At 42.4% G+C, this 15,640-nt stretch overlaps 1 protein-coding gene across 8 annotated transcripts in view; it reads right to left on the bottom strand.

Moving 5' to 3' along the window:
- The window catches only part of TSNARE1 (t-SNARE domain containing 1), a 511,863-nt gene that overhangs the window by 254,541 nt on the left and 241,682 nt on the right, over positions 1-15,640 (bottom strand). For all 8 annotated transcript variants that reach the window (XM_064442004.1, XM_064442001.1, XM_064441997.1 and 5 more), the window contains one exon: positions 15,575-15,631. In XM_064442004.1, coding sequence (XP_064298074.1) covers positions 15,575-15,631 — 57 coding nt within the window. The remainder of the gene's footprint in view (positions 1-15,574; positions 15,632-15,640) is intronic.

The following is a 15,640-nucleotide window of genomic DNA, read 5'->3' as shown; positions in this document are numbered from 1 at the left end:
AGAACTCCTACAGAGGCAAAAGGCATGCTCAAAAGATGGGTGAGAAGGAGAGGCAGTGACGAGGAAGAGGCACAACTAACCAAAAAGAGAGCAGGGACTAGCAAGAATGAATGAAGAACACAGAAGATACTCAGCAAGGGGGAGAGTGGGGCAAGTAGGAAAGCAAGCATGAAAGTGAATTGAAAGGACAGGTAAGATGCGATCTGAGATAGGACCATTCCTCAAAGGGAATGAAACCTTCACCAGTGCTGACATATTTCAGAAGCAAGGGTGGGAGAAGGAAGGCAGTGAATCTTTCCAAAACCGGTGTAGCCATTAGGGGAGCCTATTGATTACTATTGCGGCTCATTAGTTACCACATGCGAGCCAAATATTTGGAAGTAAAGCCCACAGTGGTTGAGCAGAAAACTCCATTTATAGGTAGAAATTTCTGTCTTCTCCCGGAGATTCATTTGCCACTAATTTCTGAAGCTAAACCAACATCCCGCCCACCTTTTGGAAAGGAAATTTTCTTGCTACAGGGATCTTTTAGTAATAGAGATAAAAAATGGGTAAAAGACTGGAAAAAAACCCCCTTTCTTTCCAGGTAAATACTAAACTCTTTATTGATATGAGATTAGACTGAGTGAGGAAATTGTTGACACAGTTAATGTGGGACATATATTTTCCATACCAAATTATGGAAGCTGACTGAGTCCATAATACAACTACATATTTTATTGTCAGCTGCACACTGACTTTCTCCATGGAAAGCGCTCTACGAACCACTGACACTGCCTGCTGAGGGAGGTGACACTTTCTGTCTGTAAAGGAGCATCGATCTGGCTCAGCATTTTAAAATCCCTGACGGGTTTACATTACCTTTGCGCTGGAGTCTTTCTATTTGCTTCCACCACCCATGATTTTACCCCTGCTGCTGCTTAGCTCAAACACAGCTGTGCTAATATGCCAAAGCCACATATCTAATCCATACCTTTTTTGTCTATTTTCTGGTCTCATTTGGCAAAGGGAAGGGGATGAGACCAGTCTGATCACAAATAAGAGACAAGCCCTTGAGGTATGTCCTGGGTCAGTCACCCAAGGATGTTGACATATGCTTTAATTCTGTAGGAAATGACATCTGGCTGAATTTTACAAAAGGCTTTGAGCATTGGGCACCACCCAAAGTCCCAGGAATTTTTCCCAAGAGGATTCACGTTAGTTCAGTTCTCCTGGATAAGCATCATCATTGATAATTCCATCCTGCTAACCAAAACATGTCTACTGGATTGTAGTGATGATGGTGGTATTCTTCTCCTCCAGTCTCATCCTGTCGTGCAGTGGCAGTGTCCAGTCTGGGACTCCTCAAAAAATGTTGACATTCTCAGAGAGATATTTGAGCCCTTTCACCCTGACTTATTCTAAATATGCCTGGTCGGTCTCATGAGTAATGTACCTACAAAAAAAACCTCAGAAAACGTACAGATTGTGAAGGAACTTAAAGTTTGACTGAACAAGTGATGAATAAAATGCAGAGCAACATCCTCAGATTTTGGGCAAAGACTATATAATCATTCAGTGGTGTTTGTGAAACATGTCAGGCTCTGTCAGGAAGAAGGGTTATAAATAAATGTGAGGTAGATACTTTAATAATGCTCTTTCATATACATGCAATAATGAACTTTAATTATTTCTTTGAGTTTCTTTCTTCTTTTCCTGTAACAGATGAGTCAAGCCCAGATGTGTAATGAAACTGATACTGGCATCACAGCATTTTCTTTAGAGGTGGCTGAAAGAGCTCTATGGATCAGCTGCCAAATCATTTCTTCTCCTGTGGGGTTTCCTTCATGCATCTCACCCAGAATTTAATTCCCCCACATATGGCATGAATGAATCACAGTGCAAGGAATTTTCCTGATGGAAAAGATTTTGCAGACAAGCGGTCTTCTCACATCACTTGTCCTGCAATAAAGCCAAAGTAATCTTTACCATGCTCCATGGAGCAACCTGCCAAGAGGAACCAGTTGCTATGATATATAAGGAAGTTCGTGTATAACTTTGCATTCAGAACCAATGAAAGCTAATTCGGAGCTTATCAGTAACCTTATCACCAAATATTTGCACCAGGAAACAAAATTGATTTGTTTCCTGCTGTGATGTTGGGAATTAACAGAGGATATCAAAAGGAAAGCTCAGAGGTGTTCAGTGTAATGATGTTGGATAAATATGAAATACCTCACTCATTCCTTGACTCTTCAGTAGAAACTCAGGGAAATAAAGAGAGCAATGCGGCACATCACTCCTTTCGCAAAATGCCTTCCTCACAATGCCTACAATGACTACAAGATTTTCATGAAGAAGTAGTCATATGAGATGAATCTCACTGAAATGCTTTCATTCTCCCTTCCATCTTTCCTGCTTTGTAAGCAAGATCAATGACAATACAACTGTCCTGAAAGCAACAAAATATGTTCCTCAAATCCCCATACCATGAAGACACCATGGCCCAGTTCCTCTGCTTTCACAGGAGCTTTCAAACTCACTTAGGGGCTACCCAAAAGTATCTGACTTAACTTGTCAGGTCTATTCTCAGTCCCATACCTAATACGCCAATGTTAAACAGTGGATAAAGAAACCCGTGAAACATATAAATGCTGCAGACTCCTTGCCTGTCAAAAGCCCTTGCATTTGACAGCTACTCAACCTATTCTTCTTCGTACACAACGCCAGATCCCTCAATCTCCATTTCCTTATAAGCATCATGAAAAGCAAACCAAAGCAAGCGAACAAACAAACCCCAAGACATATCAAAGCAGATAACCCATGGCATGGGTTATGCGGGAGCAAACACTTCGTGTTTGCAACAGCGACAAAGTCAAATCTGCCGAGCTCAGTATAAGTTGCTGCACAGCCTACGATCTCCATCCTACCTCTGCCTTTTCTGTAAAATGGTGATGGGTTCTTCCAGCTATAGTGTTGAAATATCTTAATTTCCAAAATGTTTCAGATCTTCAGGCATATCTACTAAACTTCAGCGTTCGAAGAGGTTCCCCAGCTCATCTCCCCCTATTTCATACCAAGTCTTAAATACAATCACCTGTTCATAAAGAAAGAAGCCTAATAAAACATTAAAAAAACCCCAAAACCAAACAGAAACAAAACCCAAAGCAACCACAAACCACCATACCACACATCTTTGAACCTGCCTTTTTATTTTGGTGACCGTTTTTCACTCTGCAATGTTTTCCAGACTGTTACAGCTGGGAAAGGGAAGAAGCACCACTGGCGAGCTGTAAGATTCAAGAGGGCTGAAGCAGAGCCAAGAAGGCAAAAGGGTGATTAAAGGGATTCTGCGTGAACTCAGGCCTCTACAGGGGGACAATGCCTGTAGGCTTGGAAGAAACAAGCAGTGCTGGGAAGAGAAAAATATTTTGTAACATCAGATATCATCAGGCTCAAAATAAAATACATCTCAAAAATAAGCAGATTGGTGTAGGACAAGAACAGAAGTGACGTCTCAAAAGCAAAGAAAGCACGTTTGTTAACTGAGAGATATGATGGACAAAACATAGAAAAGCAAAAGAAAAAATGCAAAGCCCAGACTCAGCATTTCTGAACAAATATGTGGTTCTCTGCAACAAAAAAGTCCTTTCCTCCCTTGACTTTTCCACAAAACCCTTCCTCTTGACCTGCTTTTTCCCAGCCTAAGACTGCCTGGCAGCTCTGACCAGGCATGTGTCCAACATGTGAACACAACTTGGTATCGCTATCACCTGTACTCGCACAGATGAGTTGAGTTTTCTTATTAAGGTCAATAATTCTGAACCTGTTAAACTCACAGATAGCAGATTAGAGCTACCCCATTCTGCACCCAGTGATATGTCACCATGCCTTGTATGTCACCTTTGCCATCTGTTAGAGAGATGCTCATGGCCCACACCAGACCCTACTGGGGCCTAAGCAAGATGCACTGATGGGCAAGGCCTACTCCAATCCTTGGGGTGCCCAAACGATGTGAACTGGGGAGAGGGAGAACCTGCCCAGGCCTCTGGACTCCACCGCAGATGAGCACCAGACTAGCTGAGACTAAATACCAGCGAACTACCTGATGCTTCCCAGCAGGTGACCTAAAGCTAAAATTTATCCTCCTTAGGAACCTGAAAAATTACATATATACACACACAAATGCATTAATATTATATTATGTTCTACCTGGTACAGGGAACATGTAGCAGGTGGTTACTGCTTTTTTCCACCATCTAGTAAGCAGGGACTCTGCCTTCAACAGGAGCATAAACCATCCTATTCCACCCCAGCCCTGTACAGATTTTATCCTCATCTCAATTATATTAATTGACAAGCATCGATGGTTCATCAAGCCTTCTCCACCACTGTCCTCAGCTGAGCTCTATAAAACAAGGCTCCTGTATTCAGATTGAGTCCTATGCCAGCAGATGGCACTCCAAAGTGTGCAACATCCACAGCTTCCCTCATCCCATCCCCAGCAAGTGCTGGTAAAGGCTATTTTCTGTGCCTGGCTCTTCAGTGGAACTTTTAATCATGCTTGAATATAGGGGTCAACGAAGTAGGTCACACAATAGGGCCATCAAACTTCCCAGTCCTCAGCTTCCAGAAGAGGTCAGTATGTTCTGCTGCACAAAAAAGCCACATTCTCACTCCCTTTCCTTAAATCATCCAACCAATTACAAAGTGCTCGGCACAGAAAGGGAGAAAACACCTTCCTCGGACACCAGAAATCAGTTGTGCTTGCAGGCAGATGCTTCGATTTATTTTTGTTTGCTGAGAGTTTTTTTAGAGCAATCATCTCTGTTTCTCAGCATGCCACTAGTAAGCTCTTCATGCAAACATATGCCCTTATAGAAAATAAAAAAGGGGAAGGGGAAGGGGGAAAAGGGAAGGGGAAAGGGAAGGGAAGGGAAGGGAAGGGAAGGGAAGGGAAGGGAAGGGAAGGGAAGGGAAGGGAAGGGAAGGGAAGGGAAGGGAAGGGAAGGGAAGGGAAGGGAAGGGAAGGGAAGGGAAGGGAAGGGAAGGGAAGGGAAGGGAAGGGAAGGGAAGGGAAGGGAAGGGAAGGGAAGGGAAGGGAAGGGAAGGGAAGGGAAGGGAAGGGAAGGGAAGGGAAGGGAAGGGAAGGGAAGGGAAGGGAAGGGAAGGGAAGGGAAGGGAAGGGAAGGGAAGGGAAGGGAAGGGAAGGGAAGGGAAGGGAAGGGAAGGGAAGGGAAGGGAAGGGAAGGGAAGGGAAGGGAAGGGAAGGGAAGGGAAGGGAAAATCCTTCCTAATGCGAGGAACGTTGCAGATCAAGAGATTTGGTTGTATCAATTATAATACTGAGTTAAGGTTCTAGGAAACATCTCAATAGTTTTATTTCATTCAGGAGCTTACAGGCTGAGCAAATTCAGAAAATAAAATAATGAAGCTTTTCATTTTATGCAAGTGAGGTAGGCAAACCACAACTCACAGCAGATCCATGGGTTGCACAGATTGGAAGCAGGATCTTCAGCTTTGCCCCACAGAAAACCGGGTACGTGGAAATAAGCTTTTTTTTTTTTTTTTTTTTTTAATTACTTATTTCCAGCCAGTTTCTCCATGCAGAATCATAACCTGTACAGGCTTTCCCAAGCCTTGGTCTCTGTGCCGAGGAGCACTTTGGGAAACTCCTGTCCATGGTGTGACTTTTGCTTTTGGAAGTTGCACAAACAGGGGCAAAAGGTTGGCTTTCCTTCACTCGGTGCCTCTTGGCAGTGCTGCACTGACCACAGCACAACCGTCTGTTTCCACAAGGTTCTGATCCACCACATGAAAATTAATAAATAAATTTAAAATGTAATTACCTGTTTGGTGTTTTTGTTTGTTTGTTTGTTTGTTTGTTTTGTTTGTTTGTTTGTTTGTTTGTGAAACCCTGTATTTGTGTAAGATACCAGAATGATCCATAGAGGAAAATGACCCATGAGGGAAAACCTTCCTTGCTCTACCTTTCCCAGCATCTGGAGAAGACAAGCACTCAAGTTGAGTACAGAGAGACAAGAGATGAGACTGAAGCCTTATCTGATGCAAAGAGCAAGGTAAAAGTCCTCTGGCACCAAGCCCCTTTGATGCAAGGCTTGACAGAGCGACTGACCGCCTAATGCTCATCCCAATGCACGGCATGGTAACACAGCTTTAAAGCAAAGCGGGATTAATGAAGGGGATGCTGCAAAGTGCTACTGTGTTTTACTGCAGGGGAAACAGTAAAATGCATTCTTATCGTCTTGCTGCTGAAATGACAAGTTGCCCATTTGAACACCCGCCAAAGGAGAATACCCGTGATAGCCTGACTGCATCACTCCCCTTGGGATTTATCCACAGGTTACAGGCACGAAGAGGCACACAGGCAATGCTAAGCAGGTACCAGCCACGCAACACTGATTTGCTCCCGACAGTAGCAATGATGAGCCACACTCATGGGTCAGTCTTTTCATTCATAGAAATCATAAAGTACCTTGAGTTGGAAGGGACCCATAAGGATCACTGAGTCTAATTCCTATTTCATTCCTATCTACGCACATGGAAGCACACTCTGGCAATTTTATTTTTCAGCAGGGTTCTCCATGGCACATGTTGCGAACCCCTCCTCATTTGAGATTTGGGACAGATGGAGGTAGCTGAAGAAGTCTCTTAAACTTAAGGGAATTATTCGCTACACGGGAGCCTTCTCAGACTGAGAAGTTTGTGAGATTTACAAGGGAGAACCACAGTCTATGTTTAGGTGAACACATATTTATTTTATTTATGAAAAAGACTATTGCTATCAGCTTAAAACTATTTGAAACATAATCTGCAGCACGTGCCTTATCTCACAGATCCTGGTATACTTTATAAAGAAACTACACAGATTATCTCTGGTATATGTCTAGCTTTATGGTTTAACTCTAAAGGTGTTTGGAGCATCCTGGGTTATCATTAAAAGTGAGGATGAAACTCCATAACAAACCAAAACATCAGTGGAAGCTTAACTTGGCAAAATAACACAAACTTGGATGACAGTTTTCAGCTGGGCACCAGAACTAAGTAACAGAACAAAGAATCCAAATTATAAGCCTGGTCCTGTGTTTCCTTTCGTTTGCAGTAAATCAGGAATAATTGTGATCAGTTGGAAGAGTCTGAAATAGCAAGTCTGTCTTACTATGCCAGTAAGAGGCTGGAGCATGATATGTCATTGAATGGATGATATACAGTACAGGGGCAGTAGCAGCACCGCCCTCTACATAGGCATGAAAGGGGTTAAATACCTTTGAATTATATGGTATATATAACATTGGTCATTGAGACCGTGAAAATAAATCAGGCAGAGCCCTAGAAATGTCACTAAATACCATTTTTTTCTTCACCCTGGTGAAGCAAGAGTTAACCTATTTCCAAATACATTTTTTTTCATGGGAAAATACCATTGCTGTTCACATTTAATCATGTGATAAATGCAACCATCAAAGTGGGTTTAGAAGAATACAATTTCCTTCCTTTCAATAATCCATCTCCAGAGCAGGGTTTAAATGTATTAAATAACACTGCATTCACTTTGGAGCAAGGTGACACACTCACTAAGGTTCCACATTTGTTTCTCCAGTTATTGCGTGATCTTTTCCAGGGCAAAAGTCAATTTAGACTCTTGCAGTGCAACTCCTGCAAGGTGGGGTTGCAGGAGAGGAGATGGATGAGGTCATACGAGCATCCCCATCACACCAGCAGGAACCACTTTCATTTGCAGCGGGCAAAACCGCCCACTTACTATATCATCAGGCTCCTGCACAGAAAACCAAGGAAAACATAGGGAAGACAAGCCACTGACCTAGAGTGAGCAAAATCCAAGCTCATAAACTGATGCAGAGGCTTGATTTTTATAATTGTGATACTGCCATTGCTGCCACACATGTCCTACAGACCCAGCCTCTGTTTCATCAGCTCTGGGATCCTGGCCTGAATTTGCTCTCCCCTTATGCTGCTGTCAGCACAGATCTGACAGTGCTGCCAAAGGCGACCCTCACGGCCCAGAAATGCTGCGTGCAAGGACAAAGCTCTCCACCCAAGGTGAGTATCCATCCAACTAGCCACACCTGTCACTATATCTATTTCTATTAACATTTATAGTAATATTTATAGCAATATTAATATCTAGATCTAGATCTATATTTATGCAGATGCAGATGTAGATGTAGACATAGATGTAGATATGCACGCATATCTATATCACAGAATCACAGAATGGTGGGGGTTGGAAGAGACCTCTGAACCTCATCCCGTCCCACCCCTGCTGGAGCAGGCACACCCAGAGCAGGGGCACAGGGCCGCGTCCAGGCGGGGGGTGAATGTCGCCAGGGAAGGGACCCCACAGCCTCTCTGGGCAGCCTGTGCCCCTGCTCCGGCACCCGCACAGGGAAGGGGTTTGTCCTCATGTTCAGGTGGGACTTCCCATGTTCCAGCTTGTGCCCATTGCCCCTTGGCCTGGCGTTGGGCACTATTGAAAGGAGTCCAGTCCCATCGTCCTGACACCCACCCTTTAGACATTTATAGGTATTGATATCTATAGATATACACAGCCATGTCAGCAGCGCTGGCAGATATCATGCAGCAAAGCGTTGCCCGCACTCACTGTGCAAAAAGCAGTGCTCATGAGAACCCAGGAGCCAGCACCCCTTGAGGCCGTGTCTGGATCTGATGCAACAGGTGAGAAAAGTTTTTCCTATCTTTACGAGCACAGCGATCACCTCTGCAAATGACCCTGATTTGGCTCGAAAGAAGGTATGGGTATTTGCAATATCCTTTAAATTTAGCAGCTGGGAGGAGAAAGAGCACTGCAACTGCCCAGGCAGCTACTATAAGCAATGGGGAAAAATATTTTCAGAGCTGTCGCTGACTATGGAAGAATAATAATGTGGATACCAGTTGAATTATGTGTCCAAGCCTCTGGCACAATACAGACTTGCTCTCTGCAAAAAGCACTCTCTCCAGCAAGACACGTTCATGCCAGCATTTCATCCCATGACCTCGAACGCCTCCACGCAACTCCAACATCACCATTTCCCACACACGGCCCTCCCGGCAGGGTCCTCGCCAGCGTGGAGTGAGGAACAGTGGCCCCAGGATTTGGGAGCATAAAAGCAAGTGCTTGCAGAGCTGGGCGGTGAGGTTGGCTCATTCCAGACAAAACAGCCCTTCGGTTTGTGAGACAGCTCCGGCAGTGACTCAGAGCTGGGGTAGAGGAGAGCGGCATCAGCACGGCGTGTGAAGCCAGCGAGCTGCTGTGGAGGTGGCTTCATACAAAAGAAACCCTTCCCCTGCCTTCATCCCCTGCCCACGCAAAAACCTCTGTCCTTTGTCACTCAAACAAAAGGAAAAATAAAAATGAAAACCCCCCCAATAAACAAACAAACAAACAAACAAAGCCCCCAACCAACCAGAAAACCCAGCTAATGAATACAAACCCTTTGCTCGGGTGCTGACAGAGGCAGCTGCAGTTTCTAGCTACATCAGCAGACACGGACAGGCAAAGCAGGCTTATCCCATGACATGCACTTGATAGGGGATTGCTAAGGAAAACCCACAATGCTGAAGTTGTTTGGGCAATTTAGGAAATGGCAGGTTTTGGGGGGGATTTGGTCTTTTTATTTTTCTCCTTTTGTAGACTAAGGGGCTGTATGTTATTGGACGCTCAAGCCTCTAGCCTTTGCAGATTTCCTCCTTTACAGATAGAGCAGGATTTGGGGGTTTTCTTACATGTTTTTCCATGCAACCTTGAAGTCCTGAGGACTCCTGCTGCCCCACAAAACCTGTGCACAGCCACAAGCAGCCCAAGGAATATGGGTGTTTTCCCAAAGGCTGCGGTACAGGTTTTATTGCCCTTAAGGATGGAGGATTCCTCATTTTAACTCTTACAGTTGCCAAGTGCTCCATCCCTGAAATATCAGAGGTGGAGTTTAATGGTTAGTTAGTGAAGTACCGTGTCTATAAAACCCACTGGCATTTTTTTTGCAAGACCATGGGCACGCTGAGCAGAAAAGCAGGCCCACTAGAAGCAGTGCAAGGGCGCTAGTTTGGGCCATTCAGAATAGATTCCACCTCCCTTGGGAATACAGGGAGCAAATAAAGAAAAGCAGGTATGAATCTATTTCCATCCACTTATTAAATCCCTGTATCACAATCTATTTCCTGACCCCCAAACAGGCAGAAAAAGAATAAAAATTGTCTTAGGAAAACTGCTTTAATGACTGCCTTAAAAAAAAAAAAACTAAAAAAACCAAACAAAAACCCACACTTAAATAAAGTCAAGAAAAAATAGCTGTGTGATTTAAATGCTCCATATTGACAGCCCTAGGAACAGAGGAGTGGGTTGATTAGAATACAGCTTTTATTGGATGCATAGTCATTTAAAATAAAGTTGACATTATTGAAATAACGCTTTTTACAGAAGTAGCCGCATACCAGATGACCTTGAAAAGACATAGCAATTACTACCACACATGCAAGATACATTATTGCCAAAGCTAAGGCTTGATTTACGAAGATACACCAGCCAGGCTGGAACATTAGGAACTGGGATGAGTTCTAAGATAAGATGTTAGAGTCAATAAGATAAATGCTTAAATAAAAAGCTCCATTTGCTGGGGCAAAAGCCATTATTTTGACTGTGAGAAATTCCATTTTGCATTTAAGAAAAATACACACCACAACCTCTCCCAGATGTTGAAGCCAGTTTCCAACTGAGCTTTGGATGTTCAGCACAAAGAGCACCTACTGCATCAAAAACTCACTGTTAATTTTTGTTCAAAATAGCCTGTTGGCATTTGCTTAGACTGTGAGATCCTCAGGGTGGCACAATCTAATAGCTGTGCTTATATAGCATCTACAATGATAAGGACCCTGTAAAAATAGAAACCCGACTAACTAGAGCCATTACACACACACATACATATATGCAGTTTATGCAGATATTATTGCCAAGAAATTATTCTCCCATAAAGACAAGGATTGGATCTCGCTGTCCCAAAATGAGAATTTTACTCTAATCACATAAAAAGAACAACTTCATAAACACAGGAAGAAAGAGAGAGATGATGCTTCCTGTGAGAAGGAAGTCCATTTAAAGCATGAATAAATTGATGCAGTCAGGAGAAAGAAGCTTGTATATGCAAATAGAGGTTTATTACCCATTTTTGTGCTCCTAAGAAACATAATTCACTGACCTTTGAGAGAAGGTTCAAGTAGGCTTACAGAATAAGAAACAAAGGCATCTCTTTTGGCAACTGCCATGCTCCAGAGCAATAATTATCCTTCCCTCTCCCCGTGAGCAGCAGGAAATGAAGAGGGGTGCGATTACACTATGGCAATTACTGTAATTTTAATTTCTAAAAATTGTCAGGAAAGTTTCCTCTTAAAAAAAAAAAAAAAAAAAAAGTCTATTCAGATTTTTGGTGTAGTTTTAGTTTAAAACTCATTCCTCAGCTAAAACAGAGCTGTGCTTCCCCCTCTCCCACTCCTTCTGGGGAACTGCCCACAAAGTCTCAAAGTCTCCATGGTGAGAAAGCCCACTTTCCTCCTCATTAGCTGAGAAAATATACAGCAAAGCACGGTCAATGAGGATCCAGAAAAGATGGAGGTGGCCCGAAGGCATGTCACAGATGCAGTAAGGATGTACAAACCGGGCTGTCCCTGCTAGGCATTGCCAGAAATTGATCCTTAGGAGCCCTCAGCTTTTCAGCCCAGTCTGCTGTTGGGTTTAATATCACTCGAACTTATTCAGACATGGGAACAATAACATAGTCATCTTTCTATGGGAAGCAGATGACGTTAGGTGCACAATAATTAAAAAGAATTAAAAAAGGATTATTTTAATCTCCTATGCTTAGAGGGATTATTGGCTATTTTTTTGGATTTTCTGCAGGCTATTGTTTATTATTTTAATATTACAGATAATCTATTATATGCTAGTAGAACAGTATCATATTTTATTATAGCCAACTGTTGCACTGTGGGGTGGACTTAGCTCGAGAGGACAGGTCTACCCAGCTGTCCAACCTCCCCTACCACTGACCACATCGTCCCAGGCTCAGCACCTGAAATACTCCCTCTCATCCAGGGGACTCTCTGCCTGGAAGGACGAACAACTGCTTTGCACCAAGGTGTGTCTGTGCAGGGGAAGAAGATGGGATTCAAGGCACATCTGCCCCGTATGTAGGCAGGAACCAGAGGTGACTGTACCCTGAAATACATTACCATCTTTGCTGTATGCCACCACAGCATTTTTCATAAATGGAAATTTGCTTTCCAGGATTCCCCTGTGCACTCCCTTAATGAGACTTCTGAAGTCTTATTTTGGCCTCTGAATGAATATCTGAAATTGTTTTCACAGGTCCGAGAGAAACGACTTTTTTCAAATAGTTGCCACAACTCAAGTTCAACAGTGATCATTGAGCATAGTAAAAATTTGTGCAGTAACACCTATAGAACTATATCTATTTGTCTACACACAAACGCATTCCTACAAACGCATATTTGATTAAGAATTTATATAACCTCAGGCTGTAAGGAATTTTGGATCAATGCCTTTATTTTGCTTTTATAAATAAATAAACTCAATTAAAAGGTACTTACAGCAATGGGCAGGAGAATAATTTTCCTGAAGCTTCACTTTCCAATTTTTACCTGTTATGTGGGTCTAGGGAATCAGTTACTCCCTAAAGGGAACTTATCAGAGTTTGGATTGCCAAACATCTTACCTTTCCCACCCACCAATGGAACAGAAGAATTATTGGGACAGACGTATAGAAAAACTAGAATTCTTCAAACCTCTTACAATTTGCTGTAATAAATTAAAACATAAATAAAATAAAACAAAGCCCTGCAGACAAGCAGCATTTGAATCAAGTCTGGATCTGCAGCAGGTCGAGAAGTTCACCTTGCTGTCTCACAAGACTTATAAATCAGGTCCCCTGAACATATGTAGTATTTTGCATTACTGTATAGGGTGTTAACTTTAATGCCTTAATATATGCACATAGTGGTCAGGTGACGGTTGCTTTGGGAACTATAATTTTACATGTCCTGACCAATCTGTAGCTAGAAAAATAATAATAAGTAAAAAACAATCACATGACTGCATTCCCTTTAGCAGGTTTTACAGATTTAATTTCTGCCTTTTTATATTTGATGGAGGGAGAAAAGAAGACATGTGAAGCTGGAAACGTACAGGGAAGCTGAAACAGATGTGAATTAACTTTCATCTTTTTCAAGCAGTTCTCATGAAACCTCATGTGTCCCCAGCCCAAGCAAGTGTCTGAACTGCATGAAAACTGCATGAAAAGTGTTTGCTCTTGGGCATGATCGAGCCTATTTCTGAGTCAGAAGCATCTCACCAAGGATTTTCTACAACCCCCTTCTTTTTCATAATGCACCAAAGCCAGGAACCAGCATTCACTTGCAAGTGACAGTTACAAGGAGAAACAATCTGCAGCTGATTCACTTTAACACAATTTCTGCTGATGTTGCCTGACTTACATCGAATTGTTACTGCTACAGACTTCTAACAGGTAGGATTCTTACCTGTTTTAAAGCAAAGGGGTTTGTCTCTATCCCGTTCTTCCTCCAGCCTCCCTTTACCTCCAACCCCACCATCACTTGTCTCCAAGAGCTCACTTCTTTTACGTGATATCTTGGTTTTTCCCTCTATGAAAACTCTGCTCCCTTCCAGAGAGGGCTGTTTTTGGAGTCATCAACCATTTTTAACATACCAGAAAAGTGTACTGTGTTCAGTCTCACGCCAGGTGCAGGGATGCAATACAGCTTTGCAATAATTAGACCTTTTCGTCCTATTAGCACTGGTTAATGGCCAGCAGTGTTCCACAACATATGCAACAGCCATGGCCATGCAACCAGGTGGTGGTCCAGGCAAGACCAGAGTTGTTCCCACATCTGCAATCCACTCCACTGACAATAAACTAACAAAGTTGGTTAAAAGCACAAGAAGTAATATAATATAGACAACATGAAAACAAGTCATGGCTAATTTGCGCAAAATAAACCCCCTTATTTCTGAGCTCAACCATCAAACCCAATAAATGTTTGATGTCTGGTGTATTTGACTACCATTCAAGAATATACTAGTTGTGACCATGCACAATGTCCATGTTTAAAACAGGTCACCAGTTGGTGGACAAAAATAAGCTCTAACATTTCTATAAACACACAGCTGAAAAGCAACATCTGTGCACAATCACTCCAAAGGAGGTGATGGGAACTCGCAATAAGGGTAAAGGAATGTGTTAGCCCTTTGGCACACAAAGGCCTTAGTTTCATTGCCCCTGCCACCTAAAACCAACTAAGTGACAGGAAGGTATAATGCAGAATAGTAATCACTTGAAACCTATCTAATATTAAAGCTCTGGTCCATTGACTTCCCCTAATGGTAGGGTCTTCGGTGGCATCATTTCACCCTTCTTCACAGAGAAGCTTTAATGTTACAGTGAACAACTATTTCTTATATATACATTAAGGAGGATATAGAAAACTGGGCGGCACCACAAGGTAGGGAATGAAGGTTCATTACGAAAGCAGAAAATCTACTGACTGCCCCTTAAAAGAAGAGTATCAAGAATATCAGAAATAGTCACTGAAATTAGGCATAGAGTTCTGCTTTTTGGTGGCACGATATCAGCTGCAAATACCTACAAGCTTTTTAGTGTGTAGGACTTGAAAGACCAACCTAATCTCTGCCAGACTCACACTAAAGCTAACTGATCTCCTGGCATCAAACTTCTCTTCGAAATCTGTGGAGTTTTCTTGTACACACACACACACAATCACATAAACGGTATTTTGAATTACCACTTGTGAAAGACCACATGCATATGCATATATATACATATATATACACATACATATCTTTACACTCTTAATCATGTTACATATGTGCAGACATGCATACATTTAGTTATATTTTATATATACACACATATTCATGTACCTATGAAGGTAAATATATGCACAAAGCTATAATGTATATACTCTGATTACCTATAGTATTTATTCATTGGCAAAGTTCCTAATATGGGTAAAAAGAGGAAAAAAAGGCTCTATTTGTATATGTAATAGTCAACCACAATATAATGTAGCTGAAGAACACAGAATACACGATCCCTCTTAAAACTGAGGACAGAGATTTGATAAAAACCCTTCCTCCTTCCTTCTATGAAATTGCACTTGGGAGTGTGATTTCACTTAGCCTAAGAGCCCAGCTCCCAAGGAAGGGGGCACAGGGTGCTCTTTCATATAGCTCAGAGTAGACAAAACTTCTATCAAGAATGGAAAACACCCCCATGAAGAACAGAAAAGCAGAGAATAATTAAACAGGTCATATATATGTCTTTTTCTCCTGTGTCCTGTATCTTTCACCTCCAAAGATGTCATACATTTCTATTTGAAAACCACCTCACTGGCTTCAGTGTAGGTAGGGGGGGAGCACCATGCTCTTCAGCATCATTCGTGGAGTCAGAAAACAACCCGTTTTAGCAATATACTTACTGTTAAACGCAGAGACACATGAACTTACCTGTTTGGTACTTCTCTGCCCAGTAGGAAGCAAAGCTTTGGATTTCTCTGCTATTTTCTGTAAAAA

This window comes from Phalacrocorax carbo, chromosome 2, assembly GCF_963921805.1.
Source record: "Phalacrocorax carbo chromosome 2, bPhaCar2.1, whole genome shotgun sequence".
Lineage (NCBI taxonomy): Eukaryota > Metazoa > Chordata > Aves > Suliformes > Phalacrocoracidae > Phalacrocorax > Phalacrocorax carbo.
The sequence above is the reverse complement of the archived record's forward strand: the minus strand, read 5'-3'. Positions and strand labels throughout refer to the sequence as shown.